This window comes from Prunus persica, chromosome G1 (assembly GCF_000346465.2).
Source record: "Prunus persica cultivar Lovell chromosome G1, Prunus_persica_NCBIv2, whole genome shotgun sequence".
Classification (NCBI taxonomy): domain Eukaryota; kingdom Viridiplantae; phylum Streptophyta; class Magnoliopsida; order Rosales; family Rosaceae; genus Prunus; species Prunus persica.
This window is the reverse complement of record NC_034009.1, coordinates 42,763,956-42,782,265: the sequence shown is the minus strand read 5'-3', so window position 1 is coordinate 42,782,265 and position 18,310 is coordinate 42,763,956. Positions and strand designations below refer to the sequence as shown.

The window sequence follows — 18,310 nt, the reverse complement described above, 5'->3', positions numbered from 1 at the left end:
AAACATAGAGTGAAAGACATCAGAAGAGGGAATAGAACGTACTGTTCTTTGTAAGGAGTTCCTATTTCATAGAACTCTATATGCCTCTTTAGTGATGAACATGACTTTTACTTGACCTTTTAGTAAAACCTAATTATAATAAATAAAGTTTTGGGATCTTAGCAAATAAAGGGTTATTTATTATAAATAACATAAATATCCAACACCTTTCTTAATCAACTTTATAAACAATTGATCGATACATGACAAAATGACATATGAACCCGAGACATCCACTCACTTGGACAGAAGAATGAAGGTAGATTTTTTTTTTGGTACGTTGGAAACTAAAAGATTGCGACAATGGCACCAACCGCCGGGTCCATGGGAAATGTACCTATAATTAGTACTGTATAAATCTCAAAAGGAACGCAAAGTAGAACCTGAAATGTGAAAGGGAAAACAAACTGCTGATGCGATAGGTTGCCGACTTAAGCAGCCAAGCCAAGGTTGGTTTTGACTTGTAGCTCCATTTAGTCAATCAGTGAGCCTTCAACACCTTCTTCACACTGCATGACAGGACAAAACTTCACTTCCAATCTTCACCGAAAACTCCAAATCCTTTTCTTTTTTTAACTTTCACCCAACTGCATGCCGTCAAACACTGTTTCAGTGTGTGGCCTCTGTCTTTCCAAGGCTTTTTTATGACAATTCTCTCTCACCAACCCTGTTTTTCACTTGTCCTCCTAAACCCTCCAAAAGGATTCATTTACAAGATAACAAGAGAGTGCATTTTGGGGTTCATTGTGTGTAGTGTTATGGAGAGGTATGAGATTGTGAAGGATATTGGGACTGGGAATTTTGGGGTGGCCAGGCTGGTCAGAGACAAGTTCACAAAAGAACTCTTTGCTGTCAAGTTCGTTGAAAGAGGCCAGAAGGTCTCTGTTTTTCATTTTTTGTCAAATCGAATTCTCTGCTCTTTTTTTCTTGGTTTTGGGTTTTGATCCATTTCTTTGGTGATGCAGATAGCTGAACATGTGCGGAGGGAAATCATGAACCACAGATCATTGGAGCATCCCAATATTGTTCGATTCAAAGAGGTAAGTTAAATCATGTGTTTTAGTGCTATATATAGCATTAGCTGCTTCTTCCTTTCTTTTCTACTTCTGCTCTGCCTCATGTTCACATATTTTGTCCTGGTCCCTTGACAGATACCGATGGCATGTTCTCTATATATTTTGCATAAGCATTGCATGAGTATTGGGGTGTCATTTTCTTGCAGGTCCTGCTGACACCAACTCATCTAGCCATCGTAATGGAGTATGCGGAGGGGGGAGAACTCTTTGAGAGAATACACAGTGCTGGTAGATTTAGTGAGGATGAGGTAAATAAATTTCTGAGGGGGGAGAGACTTTCATATGGAAAAAATTTGTAGTTTAGAATATGGCATCTCTGAATGTCCCCTGAAAATGGCATACATATACATTTTTGTCTTATTTTTTTCTCAATTTTATTGTTCTTTTGCATCAGGCAAGGTATTTCTTCCAGCAATTGATATCAGGAGTTAGTTACTGTCATTCAATGGTATGTAAATCGGACCGTCTTCTGTTAATGTGTTAAGCTGTTATTTCTTTCTCTCATTATCTTTTGTAGTGTTGATTGTAGTAAGGAAATAATTCATTTGTGGCACTGGCAGCACATCTGTCATAGGGACCTTAAGCTTGAAAATACACTCTTAGATGGCAGCACAGCACCCCGTGTGAAAATATGCGATTTCGGACACTCAAAGGTACTCCACAAATCCTAGAGTACAGATCCACGTTTGGGATTCAGGTTAACCGGACTTCGAGTAATTAATTCTTTCACTATGTTTTGTAGTCACTACTGCATTCTCAGCCAAAATCTGCTGTAGGAACACCAGCTTATATTGCACCTGAGGTCCTATCTAAAAGCAATTATGATGGAAAGGTAAGTCCAATTCTTGTGCATTTTCATTGACTATGTAGCTTGCTATTGCGTTAAGCATCTTTCGAATCTAATCTTAGACATTACAGATTTCAGATGTTTGGTCTTGCGGAGTCACCTTATATGTGATGATTGTTGGATCATACCCCTTTGAAGATCCTGAAGAACCTATAAACTTTAAAAAAACAATTGAGGTTAGTGACATTACAACCTTTTTGACTAATAAAATGGAACAGAAATTAGATCAGATTTGCTAGTTCTTTTTTGAGTTGTAGCTAACATGCTATATGTGTCTTATGGCAGCGGATCCTTAGTGTACACTACTCAATTCCTGATTTTATCCGAGTTTCCAAGGAATGCAGACATCTCTTGTCTCTTATATTCGTAGCAAACCCCGAAAAGGTAATTAGAGTTAATCACAGGTTTAACTTAAGCAATGAACTTTGGTATACTGCTAACTAAAACGAGGAGTTTCCTTGAGTTTTGTTTCTCCTTCTCATTCTTACAAATATCTGGTTTTGGCTACTGAGGTTAGCTTTCTCATTGCGGTCTCTACTTACATATCCTTGCAGAGAATAACAATCCCAGAAATTGAAAGCCACCCTTGGTTCGTAAAGAACTTACCTATCGAACTTATGGAAGGAGTCGGAAGCTGGCAGTGCAAAGATGCAAATAATCCATCCCAAAGCGTTGAAGAAGTTCTATCAATAATACAACAGGCACGAAACCCTTCAGAAGAGGCCCCAAATGCTGCTGGTAGGCCTCTCATGGGAAGCAAAAGCATGGATCTTTGATGATTTGGATATTGCTAATGTTGAAGATATTGAAACAAGTGGTCATTTTGTATTTCCAAATCTGAGTAATTAAATTGTATGTACAAATCAGTTTACATTCTGCCATATTACAAGCCCCATCTACAATATTCATTTTCAACAAGTCTTTATCAGGAGGTTTTATCACTGCATCCTATTTGACCAAAAACCAGGGGAGAAATTACCCTAAATCCAGCCCATATTTATTTTCTATACGTATGGCAAATGTTGTGTCCACAGATTGTTTAATTCACAACTTCTAGTGACTTTAAGGACATGAAATATAACCCAAGATAGAAAATTGCAGCAAGCCCATTGAAAATAAATGAAAATGTCTAAAAATATGCACCCAGCCCCTGGTTTAGTTGACCAAAGTTTGTGCTAAAAGTCCTATCTCTTCACCCCTTTATTTATCACAAAGGTGCAAAAAAATCTATCATCAAGAGCAATGGAAACCAACTGTAGAATGCAGAAAAGCAAAATCCAAACGCTGTATGAAGCCTGCAATCTTTTATTTTCCCAGAAAATGCTCCCAACTTCCCAACAAGTTCAATGGCTGAAAAATTTCCTGGGTATGATTTACTTGGTCATTTTGTTCATGCTTGCACTTGTGTTTATATTGGACTGAAACATTTATAGGCTCAAATTTTTATCACACGCAGGCACGTTTAAAGCAATAGATGTTGGAATTGATGAATTTGGTTTATGTGGATCGCCATCTACTAGCCCAAGGAGAGATAAGGGACTGATCTGTGGGCAAAGCATCTCCCAAATCACTTACATTCACATTCATGAATGTCACCATTTCTCTGTAAGTAGAGTTGCCCTAGCCCGCGCATTTATCAGACAGTTAGATATATTATGTTGTCAAATCATCGATCAAAATTGCATTTATTTGACAGTCTGGTAACATAACATATTGATCAAATGTTATGAGCAGATCGGAGTGTTTTGTTTCCCGGCTGGAGCAACACTTCCCCTTCATGATCACCCTGGAATGACAGTCTTTAGCAAACTCCTTTATGGTTCATGTTATGTTAAAGCTTATGATTGGATCAACGGAGGAGCTACTTCAGGCTTCAGAACATGTAAGAACCAATCATAATTAACTTCATAAAGAAAAAAGTAAGCTGCAAGATTTAGTTATTTTGCTAAACCTACTACATAAATTTTGGCAAAGACAACCTTTGATTTTGTGTTCTGTCTGTGGGTGCAGTTGGATTGGCAGGCAAGGTTTTAGATGCCGTTATGAGGGCACCATGTGAGACTAGTGTACTATTTCCGACAAGTGGAGGGAACATTCATTCTTTTAGTGCAGTAACTCCCTGTGCTATCTTGGATGTATTGGCTCCACCTTACTCTGAGGAGCTTGGCAGGCCTTCTACTTATTTCTTGGAATTTCCTGTTTCTTCTCTTCCTGGTAATTAAAACAAATTATATATCAATCCAATTTTAATTATAATTCTAAATTGCATATGGCTGATTTGGTCATCTGTCCAATTTATGGAGCAGGATATGCAATGCTTGAGGAAGGAGAGCTGCAAGATGATCTGGTGGTTGCTGGAGCACCATATCTTGGCCCTCCTATTGATGATGCTGGCATTGGCTGTTGTTGCCTTCTTGACTTTGCCAGTGTATAGTTTTACTGCATGATTGATAGGATTGCCGTACAATGCTTAAAACTTAATGAAATACAGATGGACTGAGCTTAAGCCAATCAGAGCATTCGGATTGCCCAAGAAAGGGGGCAACTGTTTTAATATAAATATTGCTGCAATTTCCTTCCTAAAGTGGCAAATCCAAATGGTAAAGAGCAGTTACCTTGCAAATATGGTCTTGTGTTCAACCTCTTGTCTCTCATACTATTTATAAAAAAAAAGTTTATAAAATAAAATAAATAAATAAAATCGAAAAATCGATAGATCGTCTAAATAATAGACACCCATCGATTGAAAACAATTGTTTCTGACCAAAAAAAAAATTAAAAACAATTGTTAAAAACCACTTTAAAAAAATAGACACCCATCATAGCGAATTCAAAATAGTAGTTTGTGTCACATAACTTGCAAATACTTTATCTTGTTTTCACCCAAAGAGAGAGAAAAAAAAAAAAACAAAACTTTCTCTTGTTTCTTTTTGTATGAAATATATAAAATTTTGTGCAAAATTTAATAAACCCATTTTTGGAAAAAGCAAGCAGCTGCATGCTTACGCTGCGCCTTACAGTGGGCGTGGCCGCAGTGGCCCAGAAACGTGGGCTTGACTTGACTGTTGGAGTAATACAAGCGCATAAAACATGGTTTTTGCAAAATACGGATCACTGTAACTGTCATTTGGCCTTTTACCGTTATCTGTAAAATCTTTCTCCTTTCCTCTTTTGGGTCATGAAATCTTCATCTCTGAAACAAATTAATACGAAAAATTTCTGAACTTTCGCTTGACATAATTTACTTCCAATCTTCACGGGGAAAAAAAAAAAAAAAAAAAACCCAAATTCCATTTTTTACTTTCACTGCATGCCGTCAAAGACTATTTGAGTTTGTGGCCTCTCACCCTCAGCTGCCTTTGTGAAGACTTTTTAATGATATCTTTCACACCAACCCTTTTTTCCACTTGTCCTCCCAAGATCTTTGTTGGTGGTGCAAAGCCCTCTGCAACCCTTTTCACTGGGAACTTGGATGTGCATGTTGCTGCTGCTGTTTCATGATCTGGTTGTCAGCTCTGTTTGAATTTGTGTTCATTGCTGTTGTGAGCTTTGGAAATTAATTGGTCTAGTATGGAGAGGTATGAGATTATGAAAGATATTGGGTTTGGGAATTTTGGGGTGGCCAGGCTGGTCAGAGATAAGTTGACCAGAGAGCTCTTTGCTGTTAAGTTCATTGAGAGAGGCCACAAGGTTTGGTTCATCTCCTAAACCTCTTTTATCTTCCTTTTATTTTTGTGAATTCTCTTTTTGTAATTTTTTTTTTTTTTGGTTCTTCGAATTTTATCTGGGTATTGGGTTGTTTTCCCATTTCTTTGGTGATACAGATAGATGAACATGTGCAAAGGGAAATCATGAACCACAGATCATTGAAGCATCCCAATATTGTTCGATTCAAAGAGGTCAGTGATCATGAATTATGTGGACTTGATATCCATAAATGAATTTTGCAGTTTTCAGTTTTCAATTTGAGAATGAATTTTCCATAAACATATAGCATGTCTTTATACATAAGCTGATTGTTCTTATCTTTTGTCGTGGTCCCTTGAGAGATACTGATAACGTGTTCTCAATCAACTTTGCATAAGCATTGCCTAAGTATCTGTTGAGGTTGGGTTGAAGACAGAACAGCTAAAATCATGCCTTTAGTGTGCTTAAATTGGTAGGACTTATTAAAAGTGTTGTTAAAGTATCTTTGTTAAAAACATGGACTCTACTTGCTGTCAGTCTTTGTTAATGTGAAGTGAAAATAGTCTTTACAAAGGCCTATTTCCGATAAATAGGTTTTCGTTTAAGAGTATTGGGGTCTCTTTCTTGCAGGTCCTTTTGACACCAACTCATCTAGCCATAGTAATGGAGTATGCGGCAGGGGGAGAGCTCTTTGGGAGAATATGCAATGCTGGCAGATTTAGTGAGGATGAGGTAAAGTAACTTTGGAGGGGTAGAGAATTTTATGGTATCATTTGTAATTTAGAAATGACCCGTGAAAATGGAATCATATAGATTTTCTTTTTCTTTTCCCTGCGGCTCCAATTTTTCTTTTACTTTCAATTGTTAAAGAGGTGCATCTTTTTTAGTTCTTTTCCTGAAACTCTTTTTTGTTATTGTTGCAAATTTGTTGTTCTTTTGCATCAGGCAAGGTTTTTCTTCCAGCAGTTGATATCAGGAGTTAGTTATTGTCATTCAATGGTATGAAATTTGGCACTCTTCTAATAATGTGTTGTATGCTGCTATATCTTTCTGTCGGGATCTTTGGTAGCATCAGTTGTAGTGAGGAAATAATTCATTTGTGGCAGCAAATCTGTCATAGAGACCTTAAGCTTGAAAACACACTCTTAGATGGCAGCACAGCACCCCGTGTAAAAATATGTGATTTCGGATACTCAAAGGTAATCCACAAACCTACGGATCCACATTAAGGATTTGGGTTAACAAGACTTTGAGTAATTAATTCCTTCACTTTGTCTGTAGTCAGTATTGCATTCTCAGCCAAAATCTACTGTAGGAACACCAGCTTATATAGCACCAGAGGTCCTATCTAAAAGCAAATATGATGGACAGGTAAGTCCAAATCTTTTGACTTTTCATTGACACTGTTGTTTGTTATTGCTTTAAGCATCTTTTGTATCTTATCTTAGAGGTTATAGATTGCAGACGTTTGGTCTTGTGGAGTGACCTTATATGTGATGATAGTTGGAGCATATCCCTTTGAAGATCCTCAAGACCCTCGAAACTTTAGAAAAACAATTGGGGTTAGTGGCACAACAAACTTTTCATCAATAAAATGGAACAGAAATGAAACAGTGCATATATAAAAACTTTCTAATTCTTTTTTGAGTTATAGTTAACATGCTATATGTCTTATGGCAGCGGATACTTAGCGTACAGTACTCAATTCCAGATAATGTCCGAGTTTCCATCGAATGTAGACATCTCTTATCTCATATATTTGTAGCAGACCCCAAAAAGGTAATGCATTTTTTATTTTGGTGCTGAAACTACTAGATATCTAGACTTCACCACCACAGGTTTAACTTAATCAATCAATCAATACCACCACTTTATTGCAAATTTTGGATGCACATTTCATGTTGAGATTTATAGGTTCAGTTTAGCTTTCTCATTGTGGTCTCTGATTATATCTGTTTGCAGAGAATAACAATCCCAGAAATTAAAAGCCACCCTTGGTTTCTAAAGAACTTACCTATGGAAATGATGGAAGGAGGAAGCTGGCAGACCCATGATGTTAATAATCCATCCCAAAGCATTGAAGAAGTCCAGTCCATAATACAGGAGGCAAGAAAACCAGTCGGGGTACCAAATGCAGCTCGTAAGCCTCTCATCGGAAGCAGCAGCATGGAACTTGATGATTTGGATGCTGAAGATATTGGAACAAGTGGTGATTTTGTATTGCCAAATATGAGTAATTAAAATGTGAATACAAATTCTACTTGTGAAGTTATGAGTATTGGATTCTTGTGAGGCTCCTTCTTTTGAATTGGTCTGATACGTGGCCCTGAATAAATGTATCATTTTGTATTGTCTTTAACTCTAAATAAAGCATAATATTATTTCTTTCGGTTCAAATCATAAAGACAATCAGAAAATGATGGTGTGGGGATTGTTTAAAACGGTCGTATCTTCTACTCTGTTGTGTTAATAACTACAATGTCAGATCAAATCTGAACCCCTGATCCGTGCACATTGTTGTTGGTGGAACCCAACTCAACCATTTTAAACCTAATAATGGAAAATTATTGTGTATCGGTTATGAATTCAGTCAAATTATAACACGGATTGGATTTAAAACTACGCGGTGCTCCTCCTCTATACCAAAAGACCTGTAATATAAAGAGGAGAAGGATAGCATTAGGCCACCCTGAGAAAGCTTTCCATCAGCCAAATTTTGTGCTCCTCCTTCCCTATACCCAAAAAAAAACTCTCTAAACACTCTGCTTAAGAACAATCACCATCCCCTTCAGCCTTCGGTACGTGCACGAAAGTTCAATTCGGTAGCTGAAGAGATTGTGATTCGTGCTAGCACCCATCGAAGCTCATTTCATTAGGTATATTCTACACTCTAATGCATGGTTTTTATTTACATATATGCTTAAAAGGGGATTCGAACTTTGAACTTCGATTTAGGGATAAATACATTCGCAACCACTAATGGCCATAGCTTTTAGGAAGGGATATTCGGGTGATCAAAAGGTGTCAATGGACCTTCATTCGTTGATGAAATATAAGCTTTCTTCTCCTTTTGAAAACCAAAAGGCTGGTCAAAAGAAAATTCCTCCGCGTTTTTAGTTTTAATATTAGCCCAAACCGTACCATTATCAACAGGGTGAAGCTAACAACACCTTTTAATCCAATTGGTTGGTGTGGCCTGCCCTATAGGCTATAGGACCCCAAATGGCATGCCTAAAAAACTTCCAACCGCAACACAGGGTAAACTTCAGGTAAACTTAACTTCAGCAACACGAACCGAGATGAATGCCCTTTCTTGTTTCGATTTTATTGTTTTTATGTGTATATCTCTCTTTTCACGTAATCAACTTCTAACGTGTGAGTGAATTTGAGGAGGGAAAACTTTTTGTTTTTTGTTTTTTTTTTTAGTCAAGGGTACTTTCAAGGGAAAACTCATGCAACACGAATCGCTTTGGATGCAAAATTCAAATGCCATCACAATGTCGGGGACCCTCAATGGCCGGTAACAATAAATATAATAAAGTCGATTGTCTTGACTTGCCATTGGTTTCTAATTTCAGTCTTATCCTCCAACTCCTTCAATTTACCAATTATTTAAAAACGCCCCTTTATTTGGTGGTGTAGGTGTTCAGTTTTCGTGTCGATCTTGAATTTCACAACTGCCTCTCTCTCTAGCCATTCAATTCAAAAACTTCCAAAGCTCTGCACTTCCTTCTTCTTGGTTTCATCTGATTCCCCATCAATTTTAGTTGCAGAACAACAATGGCCTCTGTGATCATTCCACCAGTGCTTTCTTCTCCCAGGGACGATGCAATCCAACTCCACCGCGCCTTCAAAGGGTTTGGCTGCGACACGACCACCGTCATCAACATCCTCGCCCACAGAGACGCAACGCAGCGAGCCTACCTCAAGCAAGAGTACAAAACCATGTACCATGAGGAGCTCAGCAAGCGCCTCTCCTCAGAGCTCAGCGGAAACACCAAGAAATCGGTCTTGCTCTGGATGCACGACCCAGCAACGAGAGACGCCACCATAATCAGGCAGGCTCTGGGCGGAGAAGCTGTTGTTGATCTCAAAGCAGCCACCGAAGTCATCTGCTCAAGAACCCCATCTCAGATCCTGCAATTCAAGAACATCTACTTTGCAACTTTTGGGGTTTATCTGGAGCACGATATCGGGTTTCAGGCTTCTGGGGATCACAAAAATTTGCTGCTTGCTTATGTTGGGACGCCGAGGTATGAGGGTCTAGAAGTTGACAGAGCGACGGTGGAGTACGACGCCAAGGCTCTGTTCAAGGCAGGGGAGAAGAGGTTGGGGACGGATGAGAAGACCTTCGTACAGATTTTCAGTGGGAGGAGCAGCGCCCATTTGGCTGCTGTGAGTGCTGCTTACCATAGCATGTATGGGAGTTCACTGGAGAAGGCTGTGAAGAAGGAGACTTCTGGGTATTTTGAGCATGCCCTTTTGACCATTTTGCGCTGCGCTGAGCATCCTGGGATGTATTTTGCCAAGGTTCTGCACAAGGCTATGAAGGGTTTGGGCACAGATGACAGTACTCTTTTGAGGGTGATTGTTTCAAGGGCTGAGATTGATTTGCAGTTCATAAAGGCAGAGTACAGGAAGAAGTATGGCAAGACTTTGAATGATGCTGTTCATTCAGAGACATCTGGGAATTACAGGGCCTTTCTTCTGGCTCTTTTAGGCCCCAATCATTAGGCCAAATATGAATAGTTGCTGGGCATGTAAGGGGCTTTTCTGGGTAAGATTGTAGGTTTTAAATTCTGTGTTTTTTTAGCTATGACTCTTTTTTAGTCATTTTCAGAACCTTGAAATTGGGGAAGGTAGATGTGTGGAGCATGATCAGAAACTATGGCATGAGCAGCAAGTTGTTGTTCCTTTGTTTGAAATGCTTACTGTTTCATGCCTGAAAGATTGTGTAGAGAGCTCCATAAATTTCCCAACGTTGCTTTGCATTTGTAGGTTTGAAGTTGTGCAATGATATGTAAAAAAAGATTGTGAACCAAAATTGACACCGACCACCCATGGTAGTGGGGGTCAATTTTATTTCTTACCCAACAATATCACCGCGGTTTAACAGTGGCAGAGCCACGTATGAGGCTTTGAAGGCTTACCACCTACCACCTGAGTTTTCTGTAAGGGGGCAGACCAGCTGTTTGATAATGTATCCAACCAAACCCACAATCTCCTTCTTACAACGAGTTCACGTGAGTAGGCTATACAATAATAGCAACTAGTCCTTTGGCATATGCTCGCGCATGTGCCAATTAGTTTTATTTTTTTATTTTTTATTTTATTTTTAGAGTAAAGATAATATGGTAGTTATGTTTTATAAAAATATGATTTATTATCTGATTTTGTTTTTAATTTTAATTTTTTTAATATGAAAAAAATGTGAATTTACCATATTATCCTTATTAAATTAATAATTTCAATTTTTAATATTTAAATTAACCAAGAGTATTTTTTGGTATTTTGAATGTTTCACAATTCTCTGCATTTTGCTTTACATATATAGATAAATTACAACATAAAAAAAAAAATTCACAATATGCTTTATCTACTAAAATTAGGAAGAAAAAAAACAGATGTACAAACGTAACACATCTAAAACAAATTGTAGAATAATTTTAATGAATAGGAATAGATTTGAAAAAACCAAAAACAAAATTTACCAAATTCTTAGTTACGCATGATAACATTTTTAAATTAAACCAATTCAATCCCTTCCACACATGGGCCAACCTATGTTGGAAAATTTTGATGATGGATGCTACTTTCTTGCAAAATATCATATGAAATAATATTAGAACATTATAATTTACATTGATAGTGTAACATTCCACATCGATCAATGGAGAGGGGATGATGTATCTTATATGTACATGTCCGCTTCCATCTAGCACGATGCCTTTTGGGAGCTCACTGGCTTCGGAGTCATGAGAACTCCGAAGTTAAGCGAGTTGGGGGCTAGAGTAATCCCAAGATAGGTGACCCACTGGGAAGTTGCTCGTGAGCTCCCAGAAACAAAACCGTGAGGGCAGAGAGGGGTGCTCAAAGCGGACAATATCGTGCTACGACGGAGCCGATCCCGGAATGTGACAATTTGGTATCAGAGCCACTCTGCCGTGTGATGCAAGTGTGCCGAAGAGGACGTCGGGGCCTTAAGGGGGGCCCACTGAGAAGTTGCTCGTGAGTTCCCAGAAACAAAATCGTGAGGGTAGAGAGGGAGATCCAAAGCGGACAATATCGTGCTACGGCAGAGCCAATCCCGGAATGTGACAGATATAGTATATTAAATAAAATCAAAGAAATTACAATAAAATACTTATCTTTTAGGGTATGGAAAATCCTTCTCCATTCAGGCTTGGGTAGAATAATAACTTTAAGTTAAGGCGTGTCATTCACTGTCCTTAAAAGTAGATTTCGCCCCTTAGAGACAATGTCTCTTTGTAGCAAGGTTGTATGGCATCCTATCCTCCAGGATACAACAATCTTAACCCTCATAAGCATACACAAGTAATACTTGGATCGGGTGAACAACTCAAATTTTTCCTTTAAGAAAAGCTAAAAGAAATTGGAAGACAAAGATACACACTCAAAAAATGTTGGAAGAAAAATGAAGAAAGGTTGCTCGAAACATGCTGCTCCAATGTTGCTCCTCCTTTCATCCAACTAGCCTAAGGCTTTTTATAATTGGTTGTCTCTTAAGGCATTGTACCATTATAATAAAACACATTAAAAGGTATGCCCCTTTTTTACAACTTAATAGCTATAATTGACAAAAATCAATATAGCAATTGAATACAATAATTGGTCAAACAAAACTCATAAATGATTTTTGGATTCAAATCTTTAAATGCCAACGACATGAAAATGATATTGAAAGCAATTATAAGACCACACCAAATAACACAAAATTAAATCCCAATCAAATAAGATACTAACACTTATATAATATAATAAATTCATAACTGCAAAGTTCGTATTATATAATAAACTAGCCTCTCTGCACGCGCTTCCGCGCTTGCGAGAGGCATTTTTTTAAAAAAGTTTTAAAAAAAATTTAGAATCAAAAAGTGTTCCATAAAAATAGGATTCATTATTTTTTATTTAATTTTAATTTTTTATAAAAAGCGTGAATTTACTATATTATCCTCATTTAATTAATAAGTTTAGTTCTTAATGTTTGCATTAACTAAGGATATTTTCTGGTATTTTGAATGTTTCACCATTCTCTGCCTTTTGCTTTATATATACTAGCCTTTTTGCACGCGCTTCCGCGCATGCGAGAGGTTTTTTTTTTTTAAATTAAAATTTATTTTAGAATTAAAAAAGATAATGGATACTTGTGTTCCATAAAAATAGGATCCATTATCTGAATTTTCTTTTAATTTTAATTTTTTTAATAAGAAAAATTGTGAATTTACTATATTATCCTCATTTAATTAATAATTTTAATTCTTAATGTTTGCATTAACTAAGGGCATTTTCTGGTATTTTAAATGTTTCACCATTCTCTGCCTTTTGCTTTATATATATAGATACACAAAATAATTTCAATTTTAAAGGGGAAAAAACGCACAAAATATTCAACATAATTAAGTAATGAAATTTCTTTTTGTAGCTTGAAATACTCACAAAAATTCCAACCACCTATGTGTGTAATGAATTTCCATCTCCTGTTGTCTTCTTTCAATAATGCTATCTCTTGTCCATCTCTCTTCATTGGTTTCCCTCATATTTTCCTATTTTTTCCTATCTTCATTCAATTATGATTAGACATGTAGGTAATCTCGTTTTGTCATCTTTCCATTTTACTGGGTGGGAGTCTTTGTTTACCCTACTTCTTATCTCTTTGCATCTTATCCTGATTTCTTCTCATCTTCTTTTTCCAACTTCATTACCTTGTGTATTTAAGTAGAGTTATTATCCAACCAATAACACAATTTCCTTCAATTTCATTATCCTTCTTACAATTAGTTCACGTGGGAATGCTATACAATAGAAGTGATAAGTTACAACATAAAAATAAAATCACAATATGAACTTTAAAAGTTGAATACTAACCAAGTCACTTAAATTGGACCCACTTGTAGGGTTTGCAATAGCCTTAATCAAACATGTCTTCCAAAGAGAATATTGTTGGATGATGACCTTGAATCGAGAAGCAATGGCTTCCCGTGTTCGAGGCTCCGATCCAAATATTACCCGGATTATTCTCCAAAAACTTCTAGTAAATACGATACCCAAAGGTGTCATTTGGTTGATAATACCCCATCTTCAAAGATACATACCCACACCCTTTGCATGATGCCTCATATTCTTGTGGTTTCCAATTAACACCACTTAATGATTTTGGGGGCCATATTCAACATCAAAGAAAGTGAAAAGGTTACAAAACTGAATTTGGTGATTATTTAATAAATGGATTGTTATTTATAGAATTTAGAATGAGTTTTGGGGTTAGATCAAATTTAGATTAATTAAAATATTATTTTGACCGTATGATATATTTTTTCCATTGAAATCTATATGGATTTTTTTGGGCCTTTGGATGATGTTACTGTTAGGGAAAATTGAAGAAAGAAAAAAAAACGAACATCTACTTCTTCTTTCCGCATCCACGGTTGCGTCAAGCGGGGCCCGCTCCAACAATAGGTACACATCGGTTGCATTTTTCTCTCTCCATGGGCTCCACTGTTTCCGGTCCAGGCCAAAGATCAGGCAAATTTAGCCCAACTTATTGCCCAAATAAGGTTTTAGCCCCACGCAATACATGGATTAAAGATGGGTTTCGGGCTAAAAACCTTATATTTGGCTTTTAACATTGTGGTTTTGAGATGGCCTAACATACCATTTTTGTTTTTCATGTTTTTATAAACAACAAATCTTTTTATTTTAATTTTTTAATGGGAGGGTTAACTAAAGTTATTTAGCTTAAAATTTAATTATTTTTTTTTTTTGGGGTACTTGTAGTTTCTATAATTTTTCTATAAATAAAAGTATACATGAAATCATATAAATTACGATAGTTGCACACACAAGAAAAAACTGAATTATAGCCATATTATTAGCTAAAAGGTGATTTTCATTTACAATAATGCTTGTTTGTTGGAGACAAATCAATGCAAAAGATTAAAATTGGACAGTTAGGGCTAATAATGACTTTAACCCCTACTATGCTTATTGGTGTTGGGACAGTCTTTGTTGCAAATACGAATATGGAACCGTCTTTGATAGCAACTACAAACGTAGAAGACCTCTGACTATGCATATTGGTGTTGGCAATGTATGAAATTGTGTTTATTTATTTATTTTTAGGTTAATATATATTAAGCTATATAGGTTTGAATTTTTTTTCTTCCCCAAAAACACATCTCGGCTACAACCCCACCACAACCCACATAGTGGTTCTGCCAGTGGTCATGACCATCACTACTGCTATCTAACCATCATCGTTATTGCCATTACTGTTGCCACCGCCACTACCACCTTGTCGTGTCCATCACCACCATGACTATTTCTACTACCACCGTTGGTGTCATTATCACCACCACTTATACTGTCACCTTGTCATGACCACCAAAATCATCCTCACTCCATTGTCATCGCCACCACCCCACCACCACTCAACCACCATGACCGCCACCACCTTACCATTAGCAACCTCATTATTAACATCACACATGATATTACCACCCATTACCACCACTTGATTTTTTGTTGTTGCCAAAGTTAGGAAGGGGAATGATAGAAACTCACACACACATATCATGGGGACTTGAACTCATGATCACTTAAAAGCACACAAAAGCTTGAGTCAATCCAAGTAATACCCCATTAATACCACAACTTGATTTATAGATGAATGGTTAATTATTTATGTGTCATTATATTTTAGGTTTGCCAAACAAGGAATTTCACAATTTTTAAAACATTAATTTCTATGATTTTGAAATGCCCTGTTAATAATCTCAAATTTCCTGGTTCGTACGCAAGGTAACTTAAAAAATCTCCCCACTAAATAAAAACAAACAAAAAATATCCACCTAAAGTTTTATAGTATCACTTACTGGGCTTTGAACCTTCAAAGGAGGTGAACCGTGAACCCAACTCAATGAGCAGTCATGGCTTGGGCTTGGGCCTCCCTCCAAAAATTCGTACCAAACTACCCACAATAAACCCCCAACCCCAAATATAAGAGCCCTTTCAGGCCATTCAAAACCCTAATCAGAGAGCATAGTTTCCTCACATCTTCATTCTCTCTCAGTCGCAGCCGCAGCGCCTCTGCTCGCATCTGAGAGCCAAGATGAAGGTTTTGCCTCCATGACTTCCTTTCTCCGCTTTCTCTCTGTTTCTGTCTTCTTGGGTCTCACTGTCTTAATCTTTCTTTGCAGTTCAACATCGCCAACCCCACCACTGGTTGCCAGAAGAAGCTCGAAATCGACGATGACCACAAACTGTAACGTCCTTATTGACTTGGGTTTGCTTGAAATGTCATTGGCTTTCATCTTTTGCAATTGTTATCATGAAATTATTTATCTGTAGCTCTTGTTTCAAGATTAAGAATGTTTTGAATGTTTAGTTGGTATTACTTGAATGCTAGCTTTGCATTTCGGATGCTTATGTTGGACCGTCAGCTTAATTTGATCATTAGGCTCTTGGATTTTAAACCAAACAGCTGGTTGTTAGGTTTGTTTTGTGTTTTGCTGGCATTCTCGAAAATTATCATTTTATTAAGAATAAGTTCGCTTAGAACGTTAGGCTCTTATATTCAGTTGAGTATTAGCATTGTAATTCATATTCTATGTAGATTTAGTCTCGTATATTTTGAACTAGCAGTTTTCTAGATACTTTCAGTTTATTAGCCATTTTCCTTGCGCAAAGAGTTGATTTTTTCCTCGTGTTGTGACTGTAGGCGAGCATTTTTTGACAAGAGAATCTCCCAGGAGGTCAGCGGCGATGCTCTTGGAGAGGTATACAACTTGACTTTTCTTTTTCATTTGCCTAACCCTTCTTTGATTTACAAGTTCTGTTAATGACTTTTACTTGTGAACAGGAATTTAAGGGATATGTCTTCAAGATTATGGGAGGATGTGACAAGCAAGGGTTTCCAATGAAGCAGGGAGTGTTGACCCCCGGCCGTGTTCGCCTCTTGCTACACAGAGGTTCTGAGTGACCCTCGTGTTTTATCTGTATTTTTTGCATTCATGACCGAAGTTTGTAGAAGCTTGCTTTCCTGCATCTTAACAAACCTTTTAAATATTTTTTTTCCAGGAACCCCTTGCTTCCGTGGTTATGGAAGGAGGAATGGTGAGAGGAGGAGAAAGTCTGTCCGTGGTTGCATTGTCAGCCCTGACCTTTCTGTTTTGAACTTGGTGATTGTGAAGAAGGGTGAAAGTGACCTTCCTGGATTGACTGACACTGAGAAACCTAGGATGAGAGGTCCCAAGAGGGCTTCTAAGATCCGTAAACTCTTCAATCTCTCAAAGGTTGATGATGTTCGGAAGTATGTCAACACATACCGAAGATCATTTACATCAAAGACTGGTAAGGTTTCTTAATTGATATCATTTGGTATTCACGTGTACTGGGATTGTCACATTTTGCGGCTTTGGATTTTTAGATGGTAGAGCCACCTTGATGGAACAACATGTTCCATCTTATAGACAAGGTTCCTCTCCAGGGTTACATAACAAGGTCCATGTGCTGGAGGGAACAGAACTTGTCCAAATCCTTGTTAAGTGATATAATATGCTGATGCACTTTTAATGTATCAACTTGATGAATTGTTTTTTTTTTTTCCAAAACTTGATGAATTGTTTGACTTTCTTATGTTCGAAAACCTTTGTTGGAATGCTTTTTGAGTAACTGATGTTTTATTGAAAATCTCCGCAAAGTGAATAAAACAGATAACAGTTAGGACTTTTAAAGTGTTATCCATTTGCTTTGTATTGTAATGTAATGTCAGATTGGTTCTGTTTGCTGGTTTACTAAGCTTGTTGGTTTTGTGTTGTTGGCAGGCAAGAAGGTGAGTAAAGCTCCCAAGATTCAGAGACTTGTCACCCCACTGACCCTGCAAAGGAAGCGGGCAAGAATTGCAGACAAGAAGAAGAGGGTTGCAAAGGCCAAGTCTGAGGCTGCTGAGTACCAGAAACTCCTTGCCTCAAGATTGAAGGAACAAAGGGATCGACGAAGTGAGAGTTTAGCCAAGAAGAGGTCCAGGCTCTCTGCTGCCTCAAAGCCATCTATTGCAGCATAGATGTGTGCTAAGTCATTGAGTTTTGGTTAAAGTATGGATGTTACTGCATTATCTTCGTATGGTTTTTCAGTTTTTGTGGTACCTAATGACTGCTTAAAGTGCTTTCTCTATTGCTGTTGAGTTATTGGATTTTTCACTATGAAAGCTTTTCCCTTTTGATTAATATATTGGAGCTTTCCATTCAAGAGCCTTAATTATTGGATGTTTTCCCTTAAGATTTCATGCTAGTTAAGCTCAGATGCTTGTTACCTTAAACCTTGAATTCAGTCCACAAATTGAGAGTTCTTGTACTCGACATGCTCTAATATCCTCATTCGAATTCTGAGTGGCAGTGAGAGCATCTCAATAACCCACCTTGAC

The 18,310-nt window shown here is 37.4% G+C and overlaps 4 protein-coding genes and 1 pseudogene across 4 annotated transcripts; all 5 read left to right on the top strand.

The window, feature by feature from the left end:
• Positions 502–2,900, top strand: LOC18791083 (annotated as a pseudogene).
• LOC18788991 (plant cysteine oxidase 1) lies at positions 2,984–4,650 on the top strand. The gene is made up of 5 exons (XM_007224616.2): positions 2,984–3,328; positions 3,419–3,567; positions 3,697–3,844; positions 3,973–4,176; positions 4,269–4,650. The coding sequence occupies exons 1-5, from the start codon at positions 3,205–3,207 to the stop codon at positions 4,394–4,396; spliced, it is 753 nt and encodes a 250-aa protein (XP_007224678.2). The 5' UTR covers positions 2,984–3,204; the 3' UTR covers positions 4,397–4,650.
• LOC18789413 (serine/threonine-protein kinase SAPK2) lies at positions 5,070–8,048 on the top strand. Its single transcript, XM_007222438.2, has 9 exons — positions 5,070–5,652; positions 5,787–5,861; positions 6,280–6,381; positions 6,595–6,648; positions 6,756–6,848; positions 6,931–7,020; positions 7,107–7,211; positions 7,330–7,428; positions 7,612–8,048. Exons 1-9 carry the CDS (start codon positions 5,533–5,535, stop codon positions 7,888–7,890), a joined length of 1,017 nt encoding a protein of 338 aa, XP_007222500.1. The 5' UTR covers positions 5,070–5,532; the 3' UTR covers positions 7,891–8,048.
• LOC18793885 (annexin D5) lies at positions 9,173–10,738 on the top strand. Its single transcript, XM_007222884.2, has one exon. The coding sequence runs from the start codon at positions 9,430–9,432 to the stop codon at positions 10,381–10,383; it is 954 nt and encodes a 317-aa protein (XP_007222946.1). The 5' UTR covers positions 9,173–9,429; the 3' UTR covers positions 10,384–10,738.
• On the top strand, positions 15,884–18,144 carry LOC18793369 (40S ribosomal protein S6). Its single transcript, XM_007227488.2, has 6 exons — positions 15,884–16,003; positions 16,086–16,150; positions 16,607–16,664; positions 16,748–16,856; positions 16,966–17,238; positions 17,712–18,144. The coding sequence occupies exons 1-6, from the start codon at positions 15,998–16,000 to the stop codon at positions 17,948–17,950; spliced, it is 750 nt and encodes a 249-aa protein (XP_007227550.1). The 5' UTR covers positions 15,884–15,997; the 3' UTR covers positions 17,951–18,144.

Bases quoted from the DNA above. Each gene is read 5' to 3' on its own strand.
- LOC18793885 (XM_007222884.2), top strand. From the start codon at position 9,430: ATGGCCTCTGTGATCATTCCACCAGTGCTTTCTTCTCCCAGGGACGAT.
- LOC18789413 (XM_007222438.2), top strand. From the start codon at position 5,533: ATGGAGAGGTATGAGATTATGAAAGATATTGGGTTTGGGAATTTTGGG. The intron at 6,382-6,594 runs GTAAAGTAACTT...CTTTTGCATCAG, and splicing joins GCAGATTTAGTGAGGATGAG to GCAAGGTTTTTCTTCCAGCA. The intron at 6,649-6,755 runs GTATGAAATTTG...CATTTGTGGCAG, and splicing joins TTAGTTATTGTCATTCAATG to CAAATCTGTCATAGAGACCT.
- LOC18788991 (XM_007224616.2), top strand. From the start codon at position 3,205: ATGGAAACCAACTGTAGAATGCAGAAAAGCAAAATCCAAACGCTGTAT. The intron at 3,568-3,696 runs GTAAGTAGAGTT...TGTTATGAGCAG, and splicing joins ATGAATGTCACCATTTCTCT to ATCGGAGTGTTTTGTTTCCC. The intron at 3,845-3,972 runs GTAAGAACCAAT...CTGTGGGTGCAG, and splicing joins TACTTCAGGCTTCAGAACAT to TTGGATTGGCAGGCAAGGTT.
- LOC18793369 (XM_007227488.2), top strand. The intron at 16,151-16,606 runs GTAACGTCCTTA...TTGTGACTGTAG, and splicing joins ATCGACGATGACCACAAACT to GCGAGCATTTTTTGACAAGA. The intron at 16,665-16,747 runs GTATACAACTTG...ACTTGTGAACAG, and splicing joins GCGGCGATGCTCTTGGAGAG to GAATTTAAGGGATATGTCTT.